General features: G+C 39.6%; 1 protein-coding gene across 5 annotated transcripts in view; it reads right to left on the bottom strand.

The window, feature by feature from the left end:
- Prom1 (prominin 1) overlaps positions 1 to 22,508 on the bottom strand; it is a 121,899-nt gene that overhangs the window by 36,616 nt on the left and 62,775 nt on the right. For all 5 annotated transcript variants that reach the window (XM_045161859.1, XM_045161861.1, XM_045161863.1 and 2 more), the window contains 6 exons: positions 21,790 to 21,910; positions 19,307 to 19,370; positions 17,999 to 18,088; positions 6,205 to 6,431; positions 3,752 to 3,826; positions 1,699 to 1,762 (listed from right to left, as the gene is read on the bottom strand). In XM_045161859.1, coding sequence (XP_045017794.1) covers positions 1,699 to 1,762; positions 3,752 to 3,826; positions 6,205 to 6,431; positions 17,999 to 18,088; positions 19,307 to 19,370; positions 21,790 to 21,910 — 641 coding nt within the window. The remainder of the gene's footprint in view (positions 1 to 1,698; positions 1,763 to 3,751; positions 3,827 to 6,204; positions 6,432 to 17,998; positions 18,089 to 19,306; positions 19,371 to 21,789; positions 21,911 to 22,508) is intronic.

Raw genomic sequence — 22,508 nt, 5'->3', positions numbered from 1 at the left:
TGAGTAGCTCCTTAGGGGATCTGTCTGCTTCTTGGCCTATCTTGCCCTCATGTAAAATACCATGAAGCTCCCTGGTCTTCTCAGCTTTGGTGACCCTGAAGGTAGTGGTGCCCTCTCTGAGCAAACACCTTCTTCAAGCCTCAGTCTGCACAATGCCTGCTCCTGAAAACCCTTTCTTTCACTGCCCTCTCCCTGCTGTAGCTACCTTGTACTCACTGTGCTGCATTCTCAGAGTCTGATCCATGGCATCTGAGTGCCTGACTAGCTTAAAGACAGTCAGCGGTTATTCCTTGTGTTTCTCACATGCCCGGCATCTGGAAGAACTTGGTACAAAGTAGGCACTTTCAAGTGCACTCAGTCTAGAACTGAAGCGTCAAAGCCTGAGTGCTAAGGACATGTAAACAAAACCTGATGCCCAGGCTGATGAACTGGCACTTTCTGGCCCTAAGAAAATGCAGACTTGTGTTCAAGCAGTGAACCACATGCCTGGCCTTGCTCATGCATGCCATGCATTTTGTTTTATCAGACTTACAAGCAAGGGCTGCACACAGAGCCAGAAGATGTTAAAAGAGGGAAACAAGAAGATCAACAGAGACATTAGTGACCAGGTAACGTCATGCAGTGTGCAGTAGCCCTCAGGTGTTATCAGAGAAAAGCACAAACTTTGTCAGCACTGCCTTGGCATCCCGGACCAAACAAAAAGAACCCACAGCACAACTAACTCACTATGTGACAGGATGAAGTAGCCCCACCCTTGAAAGGACATCATCAGGGAAATTTAAAATCAAACTGCTAGCATAATATCTTACAAGGCCTTGGTTAATAGATGAAAGAAGTATTGGGAAGATAATTTTCAAAAAGGAGAAGATGATCATCAGAGTTCTTTTTTTTCTTCAAGTTTATCCCTATCCTGGCACAAAAAGCTGCTGACATACATTCTGTGTATATTACTCACCCCTGCACTCCATAAACTGAACACAGTATGACTCAATAATTGACGGCCTTACAATCCTTCCAACAGAGATTCTGTCTCCAAAACTCTAGGCAGCACCGTAATGGAAAGGACCATTACATTAGCACCAAGGGAAAAATCCTCCCAAAAGTGATAAGATAAATCTTTATACATACTATTCCTAAAAACAAAGTAAATAAATGATATATTTAAAGCTTAAGCCAGGAACAGTGGTGCATGCTTCCAATCCCCACACCAGGAGGTGAAGGCAGGAGGATCTGAATCTCAAGGGTCCTCAGCTACATAGAGAACTCAAGGCCAGCCTAGGCTATAGGCGTCTCTGTCTTCAAAACGATCATCTTTAAGTTCATTTAGAAAATATCATAATCTATAGTTTGTACCACCAGGGAAAATAATCAGAATGTGGAAGAGTTCATTACAGAGCGCAACCACTCTATTGCCACATACACACCTACCTGGCCAGCCAGAAACATGAACTGTGCTAAATAATAGTAATTTGGATTTGGGGTTTTGGTTTTGGTTTTATAATAATCTACATCACTAACTAAAGACAACACAATTAGAAAACTCCAATAATCATGTTTCCCTCAAGGTTTTGGTAAGAGATGATTTTTCTAAATTAGAAAAGAAATCCGTAAGTCATAGCAATGCCTTCTTTTGTACAAACCAATCATGGAGTTCTTAACAGAAAGAAAAGCAAAGTAACCTCATGCTATGAATCTCACCTGCTATCAAGGCTGTAGTTTGGCTTTGTACCTTCTCAGGTATTTTGTCAAGTGATGCATAACCCTAAAAAATATTTCAAAATAAATTAATGTATAAGAAAAATTGAAGACTAATTGACTAATACTCATTTCTCACCTTCATATGGAGCACAAACATAAAATTAAAATGTAACACTTTTCTTAAAGTTGAAATTACCTTAATATGATGAGGAGTGCTTGTTTTAGTGCTGGGGATTGAATCCTGTGCCTTGCATATGCTAGGCCAGTACTCCACCACTGAGCTATATCCCTAGCCCATGAGCACTTTTCTTAAGTAGGATAAACTGAAGACCCAGTTAAAAGTTTCTCATCCTAAAAGAAGTTCTCTGGAGAGCACTTGAGCTCAGAGTAACTTGAGGTGTCAAGAGGTGTGTGTGGAGAAAGTCCAGAGAAAGATAAGGACATGGCATACATCAAGGAAACAAGAGACAGGAGTCACTGTGACAGTAAGGTACTTAGCATAGCCATTTGTGAAGGTGGGATATTCTTGTCATTTTTAAATCAACTTATTTGCTTACACAGATTTTATAGGGATTATGACAGAAACATATCAATCATAGCAGTAGTTCTCCAAGGGCAGTTTTGTCCTCCCATGGATATTTGGTTGTGCCTGGAGGCATTTCTATTGTCACAGTTATGGAATGCTACTGGCACTGTATAAGAACAGGTCAGCAATCCTAATTAGTGTTCCACAATACATAAAAGGCTCCCACAAGACAAACTCTGATCTATACAATATGAATGTGCAGATACAAAGCAGATTTATAAGTGGAGACTCTTATCTTCTGATGCAATTATGAAAGGAGAGATCTAATTGCAGAGAAGGAAAAAATGTCCCAAAATACAGCTTATGGAAAATGCAAATGGTTGTGAGGCTAAAACACAGCTCCCAACAACTATGCGCAGCTATGTGGGCTCAGGGCTAGTTCATGACAAGGAAAGTTAATTCTAAAGTACTCAGCTAAGTGCCTAGTATTCTTCTACAGGGCCTTACTTAATAAGTCTGATGGTGGTAATGACCATCTGCTAGGGGACACTGGAGCTTATAGACTTCCTGAGATGTACAGGGCTACCAACTTTGTCATTATCAGAACTATGTTAGGTATTAAGGAAAAAAATGTACATTAAGGGCATTTCCTCACAGTGACCAAGCAGCACAGGGTCTGCTGGTTTTCCATAACTCCTCTACACTGCTCCACATTTGGACTTATGGATGTTACACAACATGGGGTTTCATGGCTGGAGACAGCCTTTTGGATTTCCTAGTGAAATCTCATTGTTTAACAAGTATAATGACAGCAGTGTGCTCAGGCCAAGGATGTTGAATAAACACACTCTAATGAATATTCCTATTAAGAAATATTTATTATATATTCAGCATCTACTGGTCAAATAAATCACAGCAATTAGTAAGTTATTGGACAAATAAATAAAATCCAGGTCAACACTGTCCCTAAAGTTTTGAGGGTTGAGTCAAGTGGCAAAAACAGAGGTGTTAAGGGAGTTATAATTGTAGTTAGGAGGAACTTAGAGAATATTTGCTGAAAGTTCTAACCTAGACAAGTCAATATTTTAAGCATGAAAGACCCTATTGAGGTGACACACAGGGCTCAGTATGTGGGCTTAGCATGTGCAAGGCCCTGCATTTCATCCCAGAATAAAACAAATACCAAGTAAAAAAGGTGATATATGAAGGTTAAAAAACTAAGTAGCTAGACAAAGGCAGGGAAGAAGAAAGTGGCAGAATGAAGGCACAGTGTGTGCGAAGATAAGAAATTAGAAAGAAACAAAAATAAAACAAGCATGGCTACCTTGGTGGGCAGAGAGAGGCAGAACTTTACAGTAAGAATAACATGGGTCTTCCACTATACCCACCACTATGTCCAGGAAAATAGAAGTCATGAACATCTCTCTGTCAGAGGTCAATGTAATCGGGCTGTTTCCTATTTTCTTATGTATCTAAATACCCTTTACTATAACATAAGCTACTATAGTTGTTCAAAAAAAGACGTACTTTTTTGATGGGGCCATCCAAATCAGTTTTAAGAATTTCATTAGTATTGTTGAGTACTGTATCCACCACTCGGAGCTGAAAATTTATAGAACAAAATATTAAGACAAGGTGGTTACCCCTCCCAGCTCACTTTCACAAAAAGGGAATTATCTTCTACCCATGTCTCATGGCAGTGATATTGAGGGTTCAACCTTACTTTCTTCTGAACAACAGAATATTGTTTGGGAAAATCACAGTTCTATGCAGAATGGTACACTCATTTTTAAGTATTTGCAAGGTTTCCTGTTGCAGTCAGCTAAAAATGATACAAAAAAACTTAACACAGATATAAACACAAGTATAGAATATTGTTGAATAAAGTTATAAATAATCTTTTAAAATCACTCGTAAAAGTAACATAGGGGCTAGAGAGATGACTTAACAGGTAAGGAACTTGCCTGTGAAACCTAAGGATCCAGGTTCGATTCCCCAGTGTTCACGTAAGCCAGATGCACAAGGTAGTTGTATGCATCTAGAGTTCGTTTACAGTAGCTAGAAGCCCTGGTGCACCCATTCTCTCTATCTGCCTCTTTCCATCTCTCACTCGTTCACCCAAATAAATTTTAAAAAATTTTAAAAAAAAAGTAATACAGAGGCTGAGACAGTAGCTCACTTATGTAAAGAACACGTGTCCTGGGTTTGGTCCCCAATATCAAATTGACTGAATAAATTAACAGTGGCATTAAAATTAAGTAATACATCCAGTGATTATGTAAGTAGATGGTGTGTGTGGAATAGACTTTCATTGCCAGCCTGATACATAGACTTGAAGTCCTCTAGCTCTTAGCAACCGGGACCAATCCCGTGTGCCTTTTGACATGAAAGACCAAGGAGGACACAACATCTCTTCAGAAACGGGTCCCTGTCAGAAGTGGGTAACATAAATCTAATTATGACAGGGCATCACACAAACCTAATTGAAGGCCAATACACAAAATAGCCTTTTCAAAAATAATGTCACAAGGGGAAAAAAACTAATAAGCTATTCCTGATTAAAGTGAACAAAAGCCTTGACATGAATGCAACACATGATTTTGGACTGCAAAAAGAAGAGAGCAGTAGAAAGAGCATTTTCAGAAAAACTGACGGTGTTTGAGTAGAAATGAGAATAGATAGAGCTATTGGGTTGATGCTTAGTGCTCTAATTTTTCTGTGTATGATGTTGATGCAAAGGCATGAAATGTACTAAAATCTTCAGGCACAGAGGAACATGACTGCAACTTATCTCAACTTAGCTTTTACTGCATTAGTTTGAATGTAAGTTGCCCCCCATAGTCTCCTGTGTCTGATAATCTGGGAGGTTTGGGAACTTGTAAGAGGTGGAGTATTGCTGGAGGAGTGGGTCAGTGGGGGCAGGCTTCAAGGTGTAAAAAAAAAAAACCAGTGCAGTTCTCTCTGCTCCCTTTGCCAATATAAGTATATGACACAGGCTTCCTGCTCTAGCCTGCCATGCTTTCCCTGCCATGATGGATCCTACTCTCTGGAACTGTGAGCCAAACTACACTGCATGCCTAAGATGCTTCTGGTCAGGGATTTTGACCCAGCAAAGCAGAAATAACTGGTACAAATAGATAAAATGATAAGTGGGACAATATGTTGACCCTCAGAGAATGTGATTAAAGACCTGGAAGGAGTGACAGGTATAAGCAACTTTCCACATGGTGGAAAACATCTTAAGAATAAAAAGTGTTTCATACCTGTATCTGAACCCTTAGCACTAGAGAGGAGAAGACAGGAGGATGGGAAGTTTGAGTCAGCCTTAAGTGACTGTGAGTTGTTCCAGACAAGCCAGAAAGACTCTGTCTCAAAATATAATTAAATAGGTAACTAAATAGATATCTTTCCAAAAGATGTTTCTCAAACAACTTAAATACAACTAAGTTCTCAAAACTTAATGATTACAGAAATGATTGTAGTATATCAGACAAAGATACATGTGAACTCCTTAGAAAAAAAAGTTGACTCATGTATTGCAAGTGAGAGTTTATAATATTTTATATAACATATGAGACATATATAATTTAATTAATAAATTAAATATAATTTATAGACATGAATTTTTCTATATCCCAGATGGGGGTACAATTTTCAGGAAATAGGAGACTTGTCTATTTCAGCATATATGGTTAATATACTAGGCACTTAGTTTTAACATAGTTTAGTTTTAAAGATCTACCGGAATGTATTCTGTTTCTCTTTTTCTTTTCTGAAATTATCCTGATGTTTCATCAAATAGAAAAAACGCCCTTGGAGGGTCCCCCTTCATTTCTATGCCCTTCCTGAAGTCATTCCAGCATGGCAACCAGATGACCTGAGAGGGCTGACAGGGGCATGAAGGGTGCTATCCCCTGGCCCAGCAGGCGCACGGAGCTTAGCCCTGCCCAGCCTCCTGTGGCAAAGTCACCCCTACTCACCTCTTCCAAGGCTGGGTCAAACACCAGTTGGGTCAAGGATGCCCTGATGATGTTACACTGGCTGTTCTGTACATCTGGACGACACTCCTTGATGTTTGTGTTGTTGAGTAAATTTTCAAAGCTTTCTTTCACTTTGGTCAGGCTGCTGCTGAGCTGTGCAGTCTCATTGCTCAGGGCCTGCAGGGTGGAGCTGGTGTCTTCCAGGGCCTCCTTGGTCTCCTTGATTGCTGCAGAAGCATAGCTCCAATGAGAACAGGGCACTTCCGGCCGGAAGAGTGCTTTAAAAAATGTGCAGATGAACCTAGACAGCTGGGAGGGGCAGTGTGAAAGAGAAACTGCTCCAATCAGCTCAGCTGTCCCAAATGGGGTCTCTTTCATCCAGAAGCAGGGATGGAGCACCAACTCAGGAATGTGATGGGGGCACCTCAAGTGCCAGTATCTGGTCAGCAAAGAATCAGTGCCTAAACTTGAAAAGATAGTCCAAAGAAGCCCACCCCACACACTTTAATCCACATAAAAATGGATTATACCTATTTGACTATGAGTATTCAAAGAGGAAAAAAAACACAGTCAGAGGTAGGCAGAAGGCTCAGGAATGCACAGTGGGAGGGAGAAATGAGTGCTAAGAAAACATAATCACACACACATATGAAAATACCATCATGAAACCCATTACTTTCTATTCTAACATAAAATATTATTTTATTTATATTTATATTAATTTAAAATACAATTTAAAAAAAATGGGCTAGAGAGATGGCTTAGTGGTCAAAGCATTAGCCTGCAAAGCCAAAGGACTTTGGTTTGATTCCCCAGGACCCATGTAAGCCAGATACTTACCCAGGGCATGCATGCATCTGGAGTACATTTGTAGTGGCTGGAGGCCCTGGCGTGCCCATTCTCTCTATCTCTCAGCCTCTTTCTCTCTTGTTCAATCAAATAAATAAATAAATAAATTTTAAAAAAATTATAAAAAACATGGGCTGAAGAGATGGCTTAGCAGTTAAGGTGCTTGCTTGCAAAGACAAAGGTCCCAGGTTCAATTCCCCAGGACTCAGGTAAGCCAGATGTACAAGGTGGCTCATGTATCTGGAGTTTGTTTGCAGTGGCTAGATGCCCTGGTGTACCCATTCTCTCTCCCTCCCCATTCTTCTTCTCTCTCTCTCTCTCTCCACCTCTTTCTCTCTCACTAGCTCTAAAATAAATAAAAATAAAATATAAAAAATAAACATGACCCTATAGGCTCACACTTGTAATCTTAGTACTAAGGGGTATAAGGCAGGAGGACTATAAGTTCAAAGCCAACCTGGGCTATGTAGTAAAACCCTAACCCTAAATTAATTAAAGAACAAAAACAGAACAAAAAAAAAAAATCCAAAGAGTTGGAGTTAACCTCAGAGACCAGCTGAGAACAAGGTTTTAGACCTGTTAAAATTCTGAGATTATCAGCATGTTCTTGAGGAAAGACAGGAATCAGAACAATCAAACTGAAGCAGCTCAAAGGCAACGAGTCTCTTCTCTGTGTGCTCCACAGTCTATGGCACATTCTTATGGCTCAGCAATGGTCTCCTACCCATTCTTGTCTTTGGGGGAGGGTCAGGCAGTAAAGTATAACATTTCTTCTGCAGCAGCTTAAGGCCACAGCAATAAATGACATGCACTTTAAACTAACAGTCATTATTCTAAGCAGTAAACCTTCCTGGTCAGGTCTTTGCTCTGGGACACATAAAACATAACATCAGGCAGCAACAGAGCCATGCAAGGAAGCATGAACTTCCTTAAAACTCATTGCCCCAACCTTTCCTGGCAGAAAAAAACAAAAACAAAAAAACTCAAAGTGTTAAAACTAGATTTGAAGAAAAAAAAAAAAGAGGAAAAAAAAACTGTAGCCAGGTGTGGTTGCAAACGTCTTTAATCCCAGTTCTCAGGAGGCAAAAGGATCATAGTGAATTTAAGGCCAGCCTGAGACTAATTCCAGGTTCGCCTGGGCAAGACCGTACGTCAAAAACAAACAAGCAAAATTGTAGTCGTGAATGTATATGCCTGTCCTGCCCCCAGCCTCACCTCCCTGGGTTTTAGCACTGATGTGCTGTGATGGGGTCTCGCACAAAGCAGTCCAGACTCATCAGAGGTCGGTCTCTACTGCATTATCACCTCTGTGGAAAACATATCTAAGGACATCAGTTTTCAGTCTGTGGATTATCTCTTAGATATCAGAAGTCTGTGGCCTGATCGGTTTGAAGGACTGAACTCTTAGAAGCCAGCATCACTAATCTGCCTATTTAGTACAACTTCATACCATACTCCATGTTGAGGGTTACCTTTCACTGCCCATTTCAACTTATATTCAAGGTAAGATTCTTTAGTGCAAGAAACAACATGAAAGATGGCCCAGGAATCATGTCTAGTCATTATTTAGAGACATTCTGAATTATAGGTAATACTGTGTCATGTCCCAGGAAACACTCAGGGGTTATAATAAAGATTTTCTATAAGCTCCCCAGGCATTTCATGCCTATAAAATATGTATTGGATAATACCTCTAGAAGTCATTCCAGGCCTACTCCATCATGGATATTATGTACATGAAATAAACAGGAAAAAAACCAACTGTCATTCTTTTTGTTTTTTCAAGGCAGGGTCTCACTCTGTCCAGTCTCACCTGGAACTCACTCTATAACTCCAGGCTAGCCTCAAACTCTTAAACTCACAGCCATCCTCATCTCTGCCTCTCAAGTGCTGGGATTAAAGGTGTGTGCCACCGTGCCAGCTTCAGATTTTAAATTTTAGCTAATTAACATTTCACCAGTCTAGAGCTCATTCCCTTTCTAGGCCATAACCTGCAGCTCACGTATGCTAGGCAGGGCAATTGTGTTCCTCTACGAGGTTCACTAAACACAAAGCTACAACACATTTTTGGCACAATATTTGCTGGGTCAGCGTATTGAGCATGTTTTAAAATAGCAATGATGGAAGCTAAAAAAAAAACTGATTTATTTATTCAGCCTACCTTAAAAATACCACTTTGATAATATGAGACACAATGAGGGGAAAGTAACATTTACTTTGACTTTTATCTAGAAAGAATCATAACTCAAATATGAAAAATGTAAAAACACTGGGCAAAAGATAAGGTTATACACCAATCACACTGCATTGTTCCTATGTGGTTTTGGTGATTGACTGTTTTGCTACTGGCACCATTATTTAGTTGTGGAGATAAAGAGGATCTAGGATTCCAAATGCACCAACACACAAGGAGTCTGGGATGTGGGAGTGCCTGGCATCAACCTGTTGTCACATTAGCTCAAACAAAGACTCTGTGGCCCTCTTCTTGAAGGCACAGTGGATCCCTGCAGCTGAGCACTACTCAGTGTTCTGGAATCTATCCACCTAGGCCGATCTGAGTACCATGGCCTTTTGTCAGAAAGGGCTGGATGCCAACTCTACCTTTTCTAGCGACTGATATGTATAAACTATCTCCCAAATTAGTAATCCCTAGCCTACAATGTGACCATAGTTGAAAACAGGGCCTTAAGGAAAGTAATTAAGATGAAATAAAGTCATAAATCTAATTGGATAGGACTTACGTCTTTATAAGAAGAGGAAAGAGACACTAGAGCTGAGTGATTGAGATAGGAAGTGAAACTGGAATGATAGGTAAAGGCCAAGGAAGAAGGAAAGAAAGGGAGGAGGTGAGGGAAAGAGGAAAGGAACAGCATCAAAATAAAAGAGACTGACTGAGAGGGGGCAGGGATGCGAAGGAGAGTGGAGTTTCAAAGGGGAAAGTGAGGGGAGGGAGGGAATTACCATGGGATATTGTTTACAATCATGGAAGTTGTCAATAAAAAATAATTTTTAAAAAAAGGAAACACAGGGATAGGAAGACAAGGGTCTTTCAGGTCACATCCCCTCTCTGCACCTCATATTCCTGGCCTAGAAAGGAAAGGGTTGGTGATGAAGAGATCTGGAAACATCATGACAGCTCTCTCCCACATTGTTTTTTTCTTTTGTGATATAGGGTCCTATATAGCCCAAGCTGGCCTCGAACTCTCCATGTAGTCCAGTCTGGCCTTGATCCCTCAATGTCAGGATTACACAGCTCTTTTCCACCAGGCTGGACACCTCTTTGATTAGCTAAAACTAACCCTGACACTTCTTGGGCTGTTCTGCCCCAGTGCCCACATGGTCCACAAAGTTGTTGACCTGTAAGTAATGGCAAAAAGAACCTTCCGCACTATCCTTTCCTGTTTTCTCAGAAGTACTAGTACCAGAAAGCACAATTCACATTGACCAATTGTTCTGCACAGATGAAACTGCTTCCACTGCTCAAATCTAGTATTCAGCACATTTTCCTTAACATTTGGAAGGGCCTGAGGACATTTTGTCATCACAAAAAAAAAAAAAAAAATAGGTGTTTTGGGCTGTAGACATGGTTTCGCAGCTAAGTTGCTTGCCTGCAAAGCCTAAAGACCCAGGTTCAATTCCCCAGTACCCATGAAAGTCAGATGCACAAGGTGGCATATGTGTCTGGAGTTTGTTTATAGTGGCTAGAGGCCCTGGTGCACCCATTCTCTCTCTCTCTATTAATAAAAATATTTTTTTAAAAAACTTGTTTTAAAAAATAGGTATTTTGAAATCAATATATCTGCTCATGTTATATACATATATATGTATGTATATATATGTTATTCTTTTAAGGGAGAAAAAGGAAAATAATCAACTGACCTCGAAAGACCTAAAATCCTACTTTTACCATTTTAAGGTAAACAAATATTTCTTTTAAAGTCCAGATAGGAAATTTCTTAAGACTGTGGAATACAGTTTCCATGACAACCACAGAACTCTCACAAAAACAGTCACAGGCCAATATACAAGCAAATTAGCCACAGCAGAGAAGTAGGAGAGACCAAGATACACCAGAAAGGAGGAAAATGGCCAGAAGCCCACTGAGGAGCTTGCAGCCATGATCCTCACAATTGGTACACCCACCCTGCAGGAGCACAAATCAAACAAGGGGATTTTCCAAGCTCATCAGCCTCCTTGCAAAATCAAGAAACCTGAAGGGGAGACCGCGCAGATCAGCTAAGGAGCTGCTGAAATGGACACAGGTGGGACCAGCTGAGCAGTTCCAGTACAGCTCCAGCTTCCTGCACTCTCCCATCCCCCAACTATCAGATTCGCGAACCTCCAGAGAACACATTCAGTCTGCAGCAGCAGGGTACCCAGTACAGCTGACCATAACAGCAGCTCCACAGCACAATACAGAGGGAACAATCGAGGTGGGTACTCAGCATTGGTGAGATTGCAAGACACCCCAAAAGGTAATGAGGATGACTGACAGAAAAGCAGGTACACGGGTTTACACTGGAAGTGCTAATCTCTCTTTCCATGTCAGGGCAGGTTATGGGTTACATATTCTTGGTTGGCTTTACCAGTCTCAATTAAGTTGTATTTAGGGGTTGACTACTTTGCCTCTGATGCTTTCAGATTTATAGAGCCTTTGTCTTTTGCTTCTGTCATTATTGGGGGCAGGGTCTGATTTACAACCAGGCTGACCTGGAACCCAATTTAGAACAGAAATCTCAACCTCCCAGCTAACAGGATTAAGGGTGTAGAGCAACACACCCTTAAGGATTATGGCTTTAAAAGGTTATCTGTTTGTTTCAATCCCCACACTTGCACATTCTGTGCTGGTTTTTATTGAATGTGTATATTGCTCAGTTGAATTTTAGAATGTGCTCCACCCAGCCCACTAGAATACTTGAATAGCAAGCAAATTCAAAACCTAGGATTACTTCTGCAGTTGGAATGGAGTATAAGAGGTACACTTGGCACCATAAATGGATGGTACATAAAGTTGGATTTCCAAATCTAAAAGCACCACAGATTATTAGAAAATCCAAGCATCAAATCCACTCAGGAAGCAAACATCACAACATTATAATATAAGAAACACAAAGAATCAAGACAATACAACCCCACAAAAAATATAAATCCATTAGAAATTATCACCAATGAGACTGTTTTAGATAAATGATGGAAAAATAAGGGCATTCCACAACAAAAACAAGCTAAAAGAATTTATGACAACTAAACCAGCTCTACAGAAAATACCTGAAGGAATCCTTCACACTGAAGAGACAGCAAATCACACACAGGAGGAAAAAAGAAAAAATAATCCACACTCAAATAATAGTTAAAACTAGCAAGTGAAGGAAAACAGCAAGCACTACAAACCAAGAAGAATGGAGAGAATAAATACATACCTTCAATAATAACTCTTAATATCAGTGGCCTCAATGCCCCCACCAAAAGACACAGGCTTGCAAACTGGTTTAAAAGGCAGGATCCTACCATTTGTTGTCTCCAGGAAACTCATCACTCAAAAAAAGATAGACACTGTCTTAGGGTGAAAGGATGGAAAACAGTATTTCAAGCAAATGGGCCCAGGAAACAAGTAGAGGTTGCATTCCTAATATCTGACAGAGTAGAATTCAATCCAACATTGGTGAGGAAAGATAAAGGTTACTTTATACTGATTAAAGGAACACTTCAATATGAGGACATTACAATACTAAACAAATATATACCTAACATGGGGGCTCCCAAATTCATCAAACAAACACTACTAGACTTAAGGTCACAGATAACAATAAACACAATTGTAGTGGGTGACTTCAATACCCCACTCTCATCAATTGATAGGTCATCCTGGCAAAAAAATAAACAGAGAGACATCTGGCTTAAATTATGTCATGGAACAAATGAACCTAACAGATATCTGCAGAACATTCCATCCGAATGCTGCAGAATATACATTTTTCTCAGCAGGACATGGATTATTCTATAAAATAAGACCATATATTAGGACAGAAAGCAAACCTTAACAAATGCAGGAAAATTGAAATAATCCTTTGCCCCCTGTCTGACCACAATGGATTAAACTACAAATCAACAATAAGAAAAAACTACAGCCCATACAGAAATCCATGGAGACTAAACAGTACACTATTGAATGATGAATGGGTCATTGAAGAAATCAATAAATTCCAAGAATCAAATGATGATGAGAATACAACATACCAAAACCTTTGGGACACAATGAAGGCAGTCCTAAGAGGGAAATTTATAGCCCTAAGTGCCTGTATTAAGAAAATAGAGAGTTCACAAGTAAACAACTTAATACTTTACCTTAAGAAACTGGAAAAAGAAGAAAAAGGCAAGCCAAAAACTAATGGTTTGGGAAGAAACAATAAATATTAGGGCAGAAATTAATGAAATAGAAACAACAACAAAAAAAAAATCCAAAGAATCGATGGAACAGTGAGTTGGTTCTTTGAAAGGAAAAACAAGATTGATAAACCCTTTGCAAATCTGACCAGAAAAAAGAGAGAAGAGGCAAAATTAATAAAATTAGAGATGAAAAAGGCACCATTATAACAGATACCAAAGAAATTCAGAAAACAATAATGGCATTCTTTAGGAATATATATCCCTCTAAGTTTGAAAATCTGAAAGACATCGATGATTTCCTCAATTCATATGACCTACCAAAATTTAATCAAGATGAGATAAGCCAGTTAAATAGGCCTATTACAAGTACAGAGATCCAAGCAGTTATAAAAAGTCTCCCAACTAAAAAAGATGGAGTCACTGGTGAATTGTAGCAGATCTTCATGGAAGATCTAACATCACTGTTTCTCAAATGTTTCCATAAAATAAAAAAGGAAGGAATTCTACTGAATTTCTTCTTTGAAGCCTGCATCACCCTGATACCAAAACCAGACAAAGACAGAACAATAACAAAAATTTCAGAACAATCTCCCTCATGAACATAGATGTAAAAATTCTCCACAAAATATTGGCAAACAGAATACAATAATATGTCAGAAAAATTATTCACCCTGACCAAGTAGACTTTATCCCAGAAATGCAGAGATGGTTCAACATACACACATTGATAAATGTAATATACTATATAATTGACTGAAGGACAAAAATCACATGATCATCTTAATAGATGCAGGAAAGGCAGTTGATAACATCCAACATCCCTTCATGGTAAAAGTCCTACAGAAACTGGGAATAGAAGACACATACCTCAACATAATAAAAGCTATTTATGACAAACCTACAGCCAATATAATACTAAATGGGTAAACACTTAAAGCTTTTCCACTAAATTCAGGAATAAGACAAGGATGTCCTCTGTCCCCCTTTTATTCAATATAGTACTGGAAGTCTTAGCTATAACAATAAGGCAAGAGACAGTCATAAAAGGGATAGAAGCTGGAAAGGAAGAAATCAAATTCTCATTATTTGCAGATGACATAATTCTATATATAAAGGACCCTAAAGACTCTACCAGCAAACTGTAAGAGATAAACACTTTTAGTAACATAGCAAGTTACAAAATAAACACACAGAAATCTTAGCTTTTCTATATACTAACAAAAAACATGCACAGGATGAAATCAGGGAATCTCTCCCATTCACAATTGCCTCAAAATAAATAAATAAATTAAATAAATAAATAAATAAATAAAGTACCTTAGAATAAACTTAACCAAGGAAATGAAGGACATTAACAATGAGAAATTTAAAACACTCAAGTGAGAAATTGCAGAAGACACTAGGAAATGGAATGACATCCCCTGTTCTTGGACTGGAAGAATCAATACTGTGAAAGTATCAGTCTTATCAAAAGTAATCTACACATTTGCAATCCTCATAAAAATTCTAATGGCATTCTTCACATAAATAAAAAACAATCCTAAAATTCATTTGGAAGCACAAAACAACCTTGAATAGCTAAAACAATTTTGAGCAACACAAATAAGGCTGGAAGTATCACCGTACCTGATTTTAAGCTATATTACAAAGCCATAGTAATAAAAACACCGTGGTACTGGCATTAAGACAAGACACATAGATCAATGGAAGAGAATAGAGGACTCAGATGTTAATCTAGGCAGCTACAGCCACCTGATTTTTGACAAAAATGCCAAAAATATTCATTGGAGAAAAGATAGCCTCTTCAACAAGTGGTGCCAGGAAAACTGGATATCTATACATAGAAGGATGAAAATAGATCCTTGTCTTTCTCCATACACAAGAATCAAGCCCAAATGGATCAAGGACCTAAATATCAGACCTGAAACTCTAAAACTGCTAGAGGAAAAGCTAGGAGAAACCCTTCAACATATTGACATAAGGAATGCCTTCTCTGAATATAACTCCAATTGCATAGGAAATAAAACCATGGATCAACCACTGGGTTCTCACGAAACTACAAACCTTTTGTATAGCAAAGCACACTGTGAACAGATCAAAAAGACAACCTACAGAATGGGATAAAATATTTAACACCTATACATCTGACAGAGGGTTAATATCCAGGATATACAAAGAATTCAAAAACAACCAATAAGAAATCAAACAAACCAATTTTAAAAATGGGATATGGGGGCTAGAGAAGATAGCTTAGCAGTTAAGGCATTTTCTTGCAAAGCCAAAGGACCCCAGTTCAATTCCCTTGGACCATGTAAGCCAGATGCACAAGAAGACACATGTGTCTGGAGTTCGTTTGCAGTGGCTAGAGACCCTGGTGGGCCCATTCTCTCTCTCTTTCTCTTTACCTCTTTCTCTCTCAAGTAAATAAATAAAACGTATATTAAAAATGTGCCACAGAACTAAATAGAGAGTTCTCATTGGGAGAAATACAGATGGCATATAAACATCTAAAAAAGTGTTCTATATCACTAGCCATCAGGGAAATGCAAATTAAAACTATTTTGAGATTCCATCTCCTGTCAGAATGTCTACCATTAAGAAAATAAATGACAATAAATGTTAGTGAGGATGTGGAAAAAATGGACCCTTCTACACTGTTGCTGGGAATGTGATCTGGTACAGCCATTGTGGAAATCAGTGTGGAGGTTCTTAAGACAGCTAAAAATAGACTTCCCGTATGATCCAGCTATAGCACTCCTAGGCATATATACTAATGGCTCTTCTCACTACCTTAGAGATACTTGCACAACTTGTTTATTGCTACTCCATTCACAATAGCTAGGAAATGGAACCAGCCTAGATGTCCCTAAACAGAAGAATGGGTAAAAAGATATGGTACATTTACACAATGGAGTTCTACTGAGTGGTAAAGAAAAATGAAATTATGAAATTTGCTGGGAAATGGACGGATCTGGAAAAGATTATACTAAGTGAGGCAACCCAGGCTCAGAAAGCCAAATGTTCTCTCTCATATGTGGATCCTAGCTACTAATGTTTAGACTTGTGTGTGAGTTGGAACCAAAGCATCAGTAGCAAAAGCCAGTAAGTCAGAAAAGGGATATAAGGAAGGAGGGGAAGGAATGACTTTAGGGATGGTATTGTATATATGTAAGTAGAAGAACAGATTGGAATGGAATGGCCTAAGTGAGGCTAGGAGAAGAGATTGAGTAAGAGAAGGGTGGGAAAAGGGTCATTCAAAATTCAAGATATTCTGAATAAGTATATGAAAGCCTACTTTTTTGGATAATGGTATATCCAGAAGCAATAGATTGATACTAGAAAAATTTAAGTGCCAGGGATGGAATACCTTCCAGTGAGTTGTTGGCCAGGGAGGTACCTGTTGCCTCCCAAACATTACAAGCTATTACCAAGGCCCTGGGTTTCCCCTGAGTAACAGATGGTAAAACCCTATTACTACAGACTTCACATGTGTGGGCGGAAAAGTCACTGAAAAATCAAGCTGGTGCTGAGCTGAAAACCTTCTCCCTGTAGATCAGCTAACTGAAAGCTGGAAAAAGCTACACTGCATGCAGCCCTTTGGGAGATAGAAGTCATCAGTGGTGAAAACAGTGGACACTGGAAGCCTCAAGCTTGGCCAGACAAGTCAAATGACCAAATGGGTGCAATAGTGTCATGTCTGCTCTGGGGAAAACCAACTGCTATTTGACTGGAGGCCTGCTCTATGGGAGTACATGCCTGGTACTGAAAATCTAATCAAAAGCCTATGACAAGGGAGGTCATGAGCCTTAGGGGTATAAAGTCTGCTTATGTCTGGCTAAATGCATATATTATTCTTACCAAACTGCCTTGAAAGCAGTACACTTAATGTTCATAGTCATATATTAATGCTACTCTTTTGGTTAGAGAAACTTCTCTTTTCAGATGGTGGTGACCACTGGGATGACCCAAAAGGCAACATAGTGCTGAAAAGATGTGTCAGAGGAGTGCTAAGCACTGAAACATCTCACACCTTCCAAGGCTCAGGGTCCATTGTGGAAGAGGTGGTGAAAAGAATGTAAGAGCCAAAGGAAGGGTACCACTCCTTACAATGCAACTGTCCAGACAGAAATTGGCCTTGATAGCCATGACCTTGCAGTGCCTAGCAATACCTACACAAGACTCTCATAATAGGAGAAAAAGATGATGACATCAAATTAAAAGAGAGACTAACAGAGAGAGGGAAGGGATATGATGGAGAGCAGAGTTTTGAAGGGGAATATGGGGGAGAGAAATATCATGGCTTATTGTCTGTAGGTATTGAGGTTGTCAATAAAAAAATTAAAAATTAACAAAACAACTTTATTTAGAAAAAACAAGTAGTTAACTTCTATGAGATCCTGCCACTACTATTTCAAATGACTCTTCAGTACAATAGCTTTTAAAAGCAACACCCAACTTTTATGCAACCTTGTGCTTTTACCTGGCCTGTTCCCATGGCTCAACTGCCAAATTCAGGGGAATCCAAGGGCAGATGAGTGACATATGCCACCATACTTACCAGTCACAATGGAGTTGGTCTCATCAAGAACAGGGATCACGTGAGGTTTGAGCTGTTCAATAATTCCACCTCCGAGCAATAAATTAATTCCTGGATTCAAAGAAGCAGAGAGGGCAATAAGGGGAAGTCTTCTTCTCCCTTTACTCTCAGCATTGTTTGAACATAACTGTGGTTTCTTTAAGAGGCCTTGCTCCCTGGGTCCAAGGCCAAATGAGAAAGCAAGACTGGTCCCTTATTGCAAGGGGAACCCAAGATCCCTGCCTTCTGTCCTTCCCAACTGCCTGCACCTCCTTGGCTCCTAGATGGGTCACACAGGTTGGAACCTCCCCCTTCCCAGTGAACTCTATGAAAGTAAAATAATTTCCTTTGTTTATATATACATACATATAATTTCTGGAGTCTCTCTCTCTCAATGCCACCACCACCACACCATGTGCTGCTTGTGGCATGGTGCTACAACTTCCTACTAAACTTCCAATTCTAAAAAGGCATTTCCTCTCAGTGCCTCTCAGCAGTACCAGCTTGCTGTCTCTCAAAACACCTACAAGCATTCTCTTCAACTGCAGGATTCCATGGCTTGCCCGGTAGCTCCATTTTTCACTCTTGACCCCATTCAACTGTGCTCTACAGGGACTTCATCACATGCTTCAAAGTCCCCACAGTCATGGCCCTTACTGGAAAATCAGTCCCCATGTGCTGGGAACACAGCCTTTATTGCACTGAGCTGTGTAGCTGCTGTCCCAATTTCTGCAGCTATACTGGTCATTCTCCATGATGTCACAGCTAAGTGTGGGATAAGATCTCTCTTTTGTGAGGGAGGCTGTCATGCACACTATATGCTAAGCAGCAGATCCCAACAGATACCAGGTACCACTGCTTTCAGCTAACCCTTTCAGAAGTCACCAAATGTCACTCTTTGTTTGAGAACCAAACTGTGAGAGTCCTCCGATGAGACCTGGTCCACCAAGAACCAGCAATACTAGGCTAGTTCTAAAGCCCACTGTAACAGAGCAGCTGGCAGGAACGTATTTCTTCTTCTACATGGAGAGTGATTTTAAAATAGAAAACTCTTTGCAATAAATACATAATTAAAACAAAAAATCCTTCTGCCTGTGAAATTAGAGCTAAACTCTGTATTTTAGCCATCCACTGACAGGCTGGGTGGAGCAGACAACTCCATGGAACTATGCATCTTCACACTGCCTTCAATCACTGCATCTCTTAGTTCTTGTTTCATGGGAGGTGATTATGACACATCGTTTGCGCTATAACAAACAAAATTATGAGCCAATTTGAAATGCTACTCACTGTTCAAATCTGAAAACGCCTTGTCCTTGGTGATATTGTACTGATCCAATATATAACTGATTTGCTGAAAAAGAGAATAGTATGATATCTGCCTTCCTGAGGTTCACAGCCACAGTGTAAAAACAGTAAGAGATTTAGCACACAAAAATTAGTCCTTGCATATTTTTTAAAAGAAATGACTAGCCAGTAAGTAGTGGAGATGCTTCTAACACAAAGGTTTAACACTCTCAGGCTTACTGGCAGACACCAACTTATCTATGTGAAGTGTATTCTCTTATTATTAATTTATTATTTGTGAGGATTCCTTATGTGTCATGATTCTGTGGATTGACCTTGTTTTGCTGGCATTAAATGGGCACATCTAAGGACCTCTCTCTCTCCATGTAGCTTTACATAATACAGACTTGTTATAAGGCTACAGTTTAGAACTAGTCAAAGATATGCCCACTATATTCTCCTCGTCCCAAGAATATCACAGGGACAGCCCACACTCCAGCAGACAAACTCTACTCCTGACAGTAGGGACTACCGCGAGTTTGCAGCCATCTGCAATCTGGTATGCTGAGTCCATTTTATTGATTGGAACCAACAAGCCTTAGAAGGAACTGTTTGTCCTCTGTTGACAGCTCAGTGGACCTGTCTCCTACTCTCGCTAACAAGACTGAGCTATCATTTTTCAACAACTCTTGCCCATTTCCCAGTGAATATGCATCTGTGCTTAAATTTTCAGTTCTCCAATTAGTAATGGGCAATACTCTAGTAGAGTATATCAAACATTTTATTTTGTTTGAGGCCATTTATAGTTCATCTGTCAGTTACCTATTCAATTTAATGCCTAATTTTTTTTTAATTTTAATTTTATTTATTTATTTGAGAGCGACAGACAGAGAGAGAGGCAGAGAGAGAGAGAGAGAGAGAGAGAATGGGTGCACCAGGGCTTCCAGCCTCTGCAAACGAACTCCAGACGTGTGTGCCCCCTTGTGCATCTGGCTAACGTGGGACCTGGGGAACCGAGCCTCGAACCGGGGTCCTTAGGCTTCACAGGCAAGCGCTTAACTGCTAAGCCATCTCTCCAGCCCTAATGCCTAATTTTTATGTGTTAAATCCCTTCATGTGTTCAACCAGTAAGTTTCCCCAAAGTCAACAATTTACTATTTCTTTTAATATGAAAGCAAACAGTATATGGTGGCTCACATCTGCACTCCAGCACTTGGGAGGCTGAAGTAGAGGATGACCATAAGTTCCAGGTTAGCTTTAACCAGAGTGAGGCCCCACCTCAAAAACAGAACAAAAATAAAATACAATAAAAAATAAAAATAAAGAAAATAAGACAAAATCAATCCCAAGCTTCACTGACCCATAATTGCTAATTTCAACATTTTAGGGGGAAAAGGGTTTTCCTTGAAGTTTTCAGAATGTGATGATTAAAAAGTGAATTTTTATTTACAGGTTGAGAAAATATTTCCATCTGGACAAGGCTATAAAACTATGGATAACTTTAATCCCAGCACTCGGGAGGCAGAGGTAGGAGGATCTCCGAGAGTTCAAGGCCACCCTGAGACTACATAGTGAATTCCAGGTCAGCCTGAGCCAGAGTGAGACCCTACATAAAAAAAACCAAAAAAAAAAAAAAAAAAAAACAAAAAACTATGGATAAAATAAACTTATCTATTCTAAACATTTTTAAATGCCTGCAATTTGGTTCTCTTTTACTTCCAGCTCCTTAAAAAAGTACTTACTTAATGCATAGTACTTTTAGAATAGAATAAACATATAAGGTCACATCCTGTGTGAGCAGTGGGTGGGGGGCTCTTTCAGGCAATCAGCGTGGCACCCTCCTCCCAGTGCTAGTACCTGCAGCATCACACGATTGAAAGGTGGGTTCCTGCCCAGGCACGTTTTCCAACCATGTTCTGAACAGGTAATATATCAACACATTCAAAGGATACAGACAAACAGAGGGCCTTTCCCATCACTGACTTTTGGACCCTCTGTTCCCCTTCCCCAAAGATAATTTGTGTATGCGTGAGTACATGTGTGTTCATGTGAGAGTGTCGGTCCTTCTGATGCAGTGTTACACACTTATACAGATATTAATAAATGTGTGTGCATTAGGTAAAAGGATCTTAACATAAGAATAACCTTGTAAATAATGAGGCACTACTAATTATATTGCCCAGAGGAAAGAATAACAGCTTCCAATAACTTTTCTAAAAGCATCATGAACTCCTTAAAATTGTTAGGAACTTTTATGTGATTGTTACACCTAAATTAAAATAAATAAAAATAAAAACACAAATTCTAAAACCATGCTTTTGTACTGCTGAAAATCACTTGCTGGACCTGTATTTCCTCATCTACAACATTCAATCATGAATTCCCAGGGTTCCTGCATGATTCACACAAGTTCCAAACCCACATGCAGGAACTCAGAGTAGCTATGACACCAAGTGCCCGCATGGGTTGTGTAGCTGGGGAATTACCTTTGGGGTTTCATTAAGGAATGTTCTCAAGTCTTTGAAATTGCTGTCTCCCAGTTTCCGTGTCTTTTCGATCCAGGTCCTCACTTGGTGGTTAGCCACAAAACCATAGATGATGCCAAGGCTGCCAGAGAAGTAGAGAAGAAGGAAGAGTCACAGAGGGCTTCCCTGTCCTTCCCTCTTTAGACCACCATGAAGATCCCTGTCCACCTATCACTAAAATAGGGGCACAAAATTGAACCTCAGAAGAAAAATCTACAGTTAAGATGAAGTTACTCTGTTGGAAATGACTCCCATCAAGGAACACCATTTACAGCAAATCAAGGAAGAAAGTCACAAAGGTTTTAGACCGTGTGCATGTCTAGTCCCACTCTGGTCCAGACATGCACATGTGTATCCTGTATGCACCTTTATGGACCCAAACAATCTGTGCTGCCCGCACCCCCAAAGAAGATGAGGGAAATATTCAAGTGGTACAAATGACTTAGTCCTTTTTGACTAAGCCTTTGTTAGTTACTGTATATCCAGGTTGAAAAGAAATAGTTGTTTTAGGCTTATATACTACATGAGGAGCAACACATAGTCTCATGTCTGCTGTACCAGTCACTTATGTAAAGTACAAGGCAAGGACAATGATGACATAAAAAGCCTGAATTTAATTAATCTGAAGGATGATTCAAGGCAGTATGTACTTTTTTACTGTTTTGGAAAAATCCATGCAT

This window comes from Jaculus jaculus, chromosome 11 (genome assembly GCF_020740685.1).
Source record: "Jaculus jaculus isolate mJacJac1 chromosome 11, mJacJac1.mat.Y.cur, whole genome shotgun sequence".
Classification (NCBI taxonomy): domain Eukaryota; kingdom Metazoa; phylum Chordata; class Mammalia; order Rodentia; family Dipodidae; genus Jaculus; species Jaculus jaculus.
The sequence above is the reverse complement of the archived record's forward strand: the minus strand, read 5'-3'. Positions and strand labels throughout refer to the sequence as shown.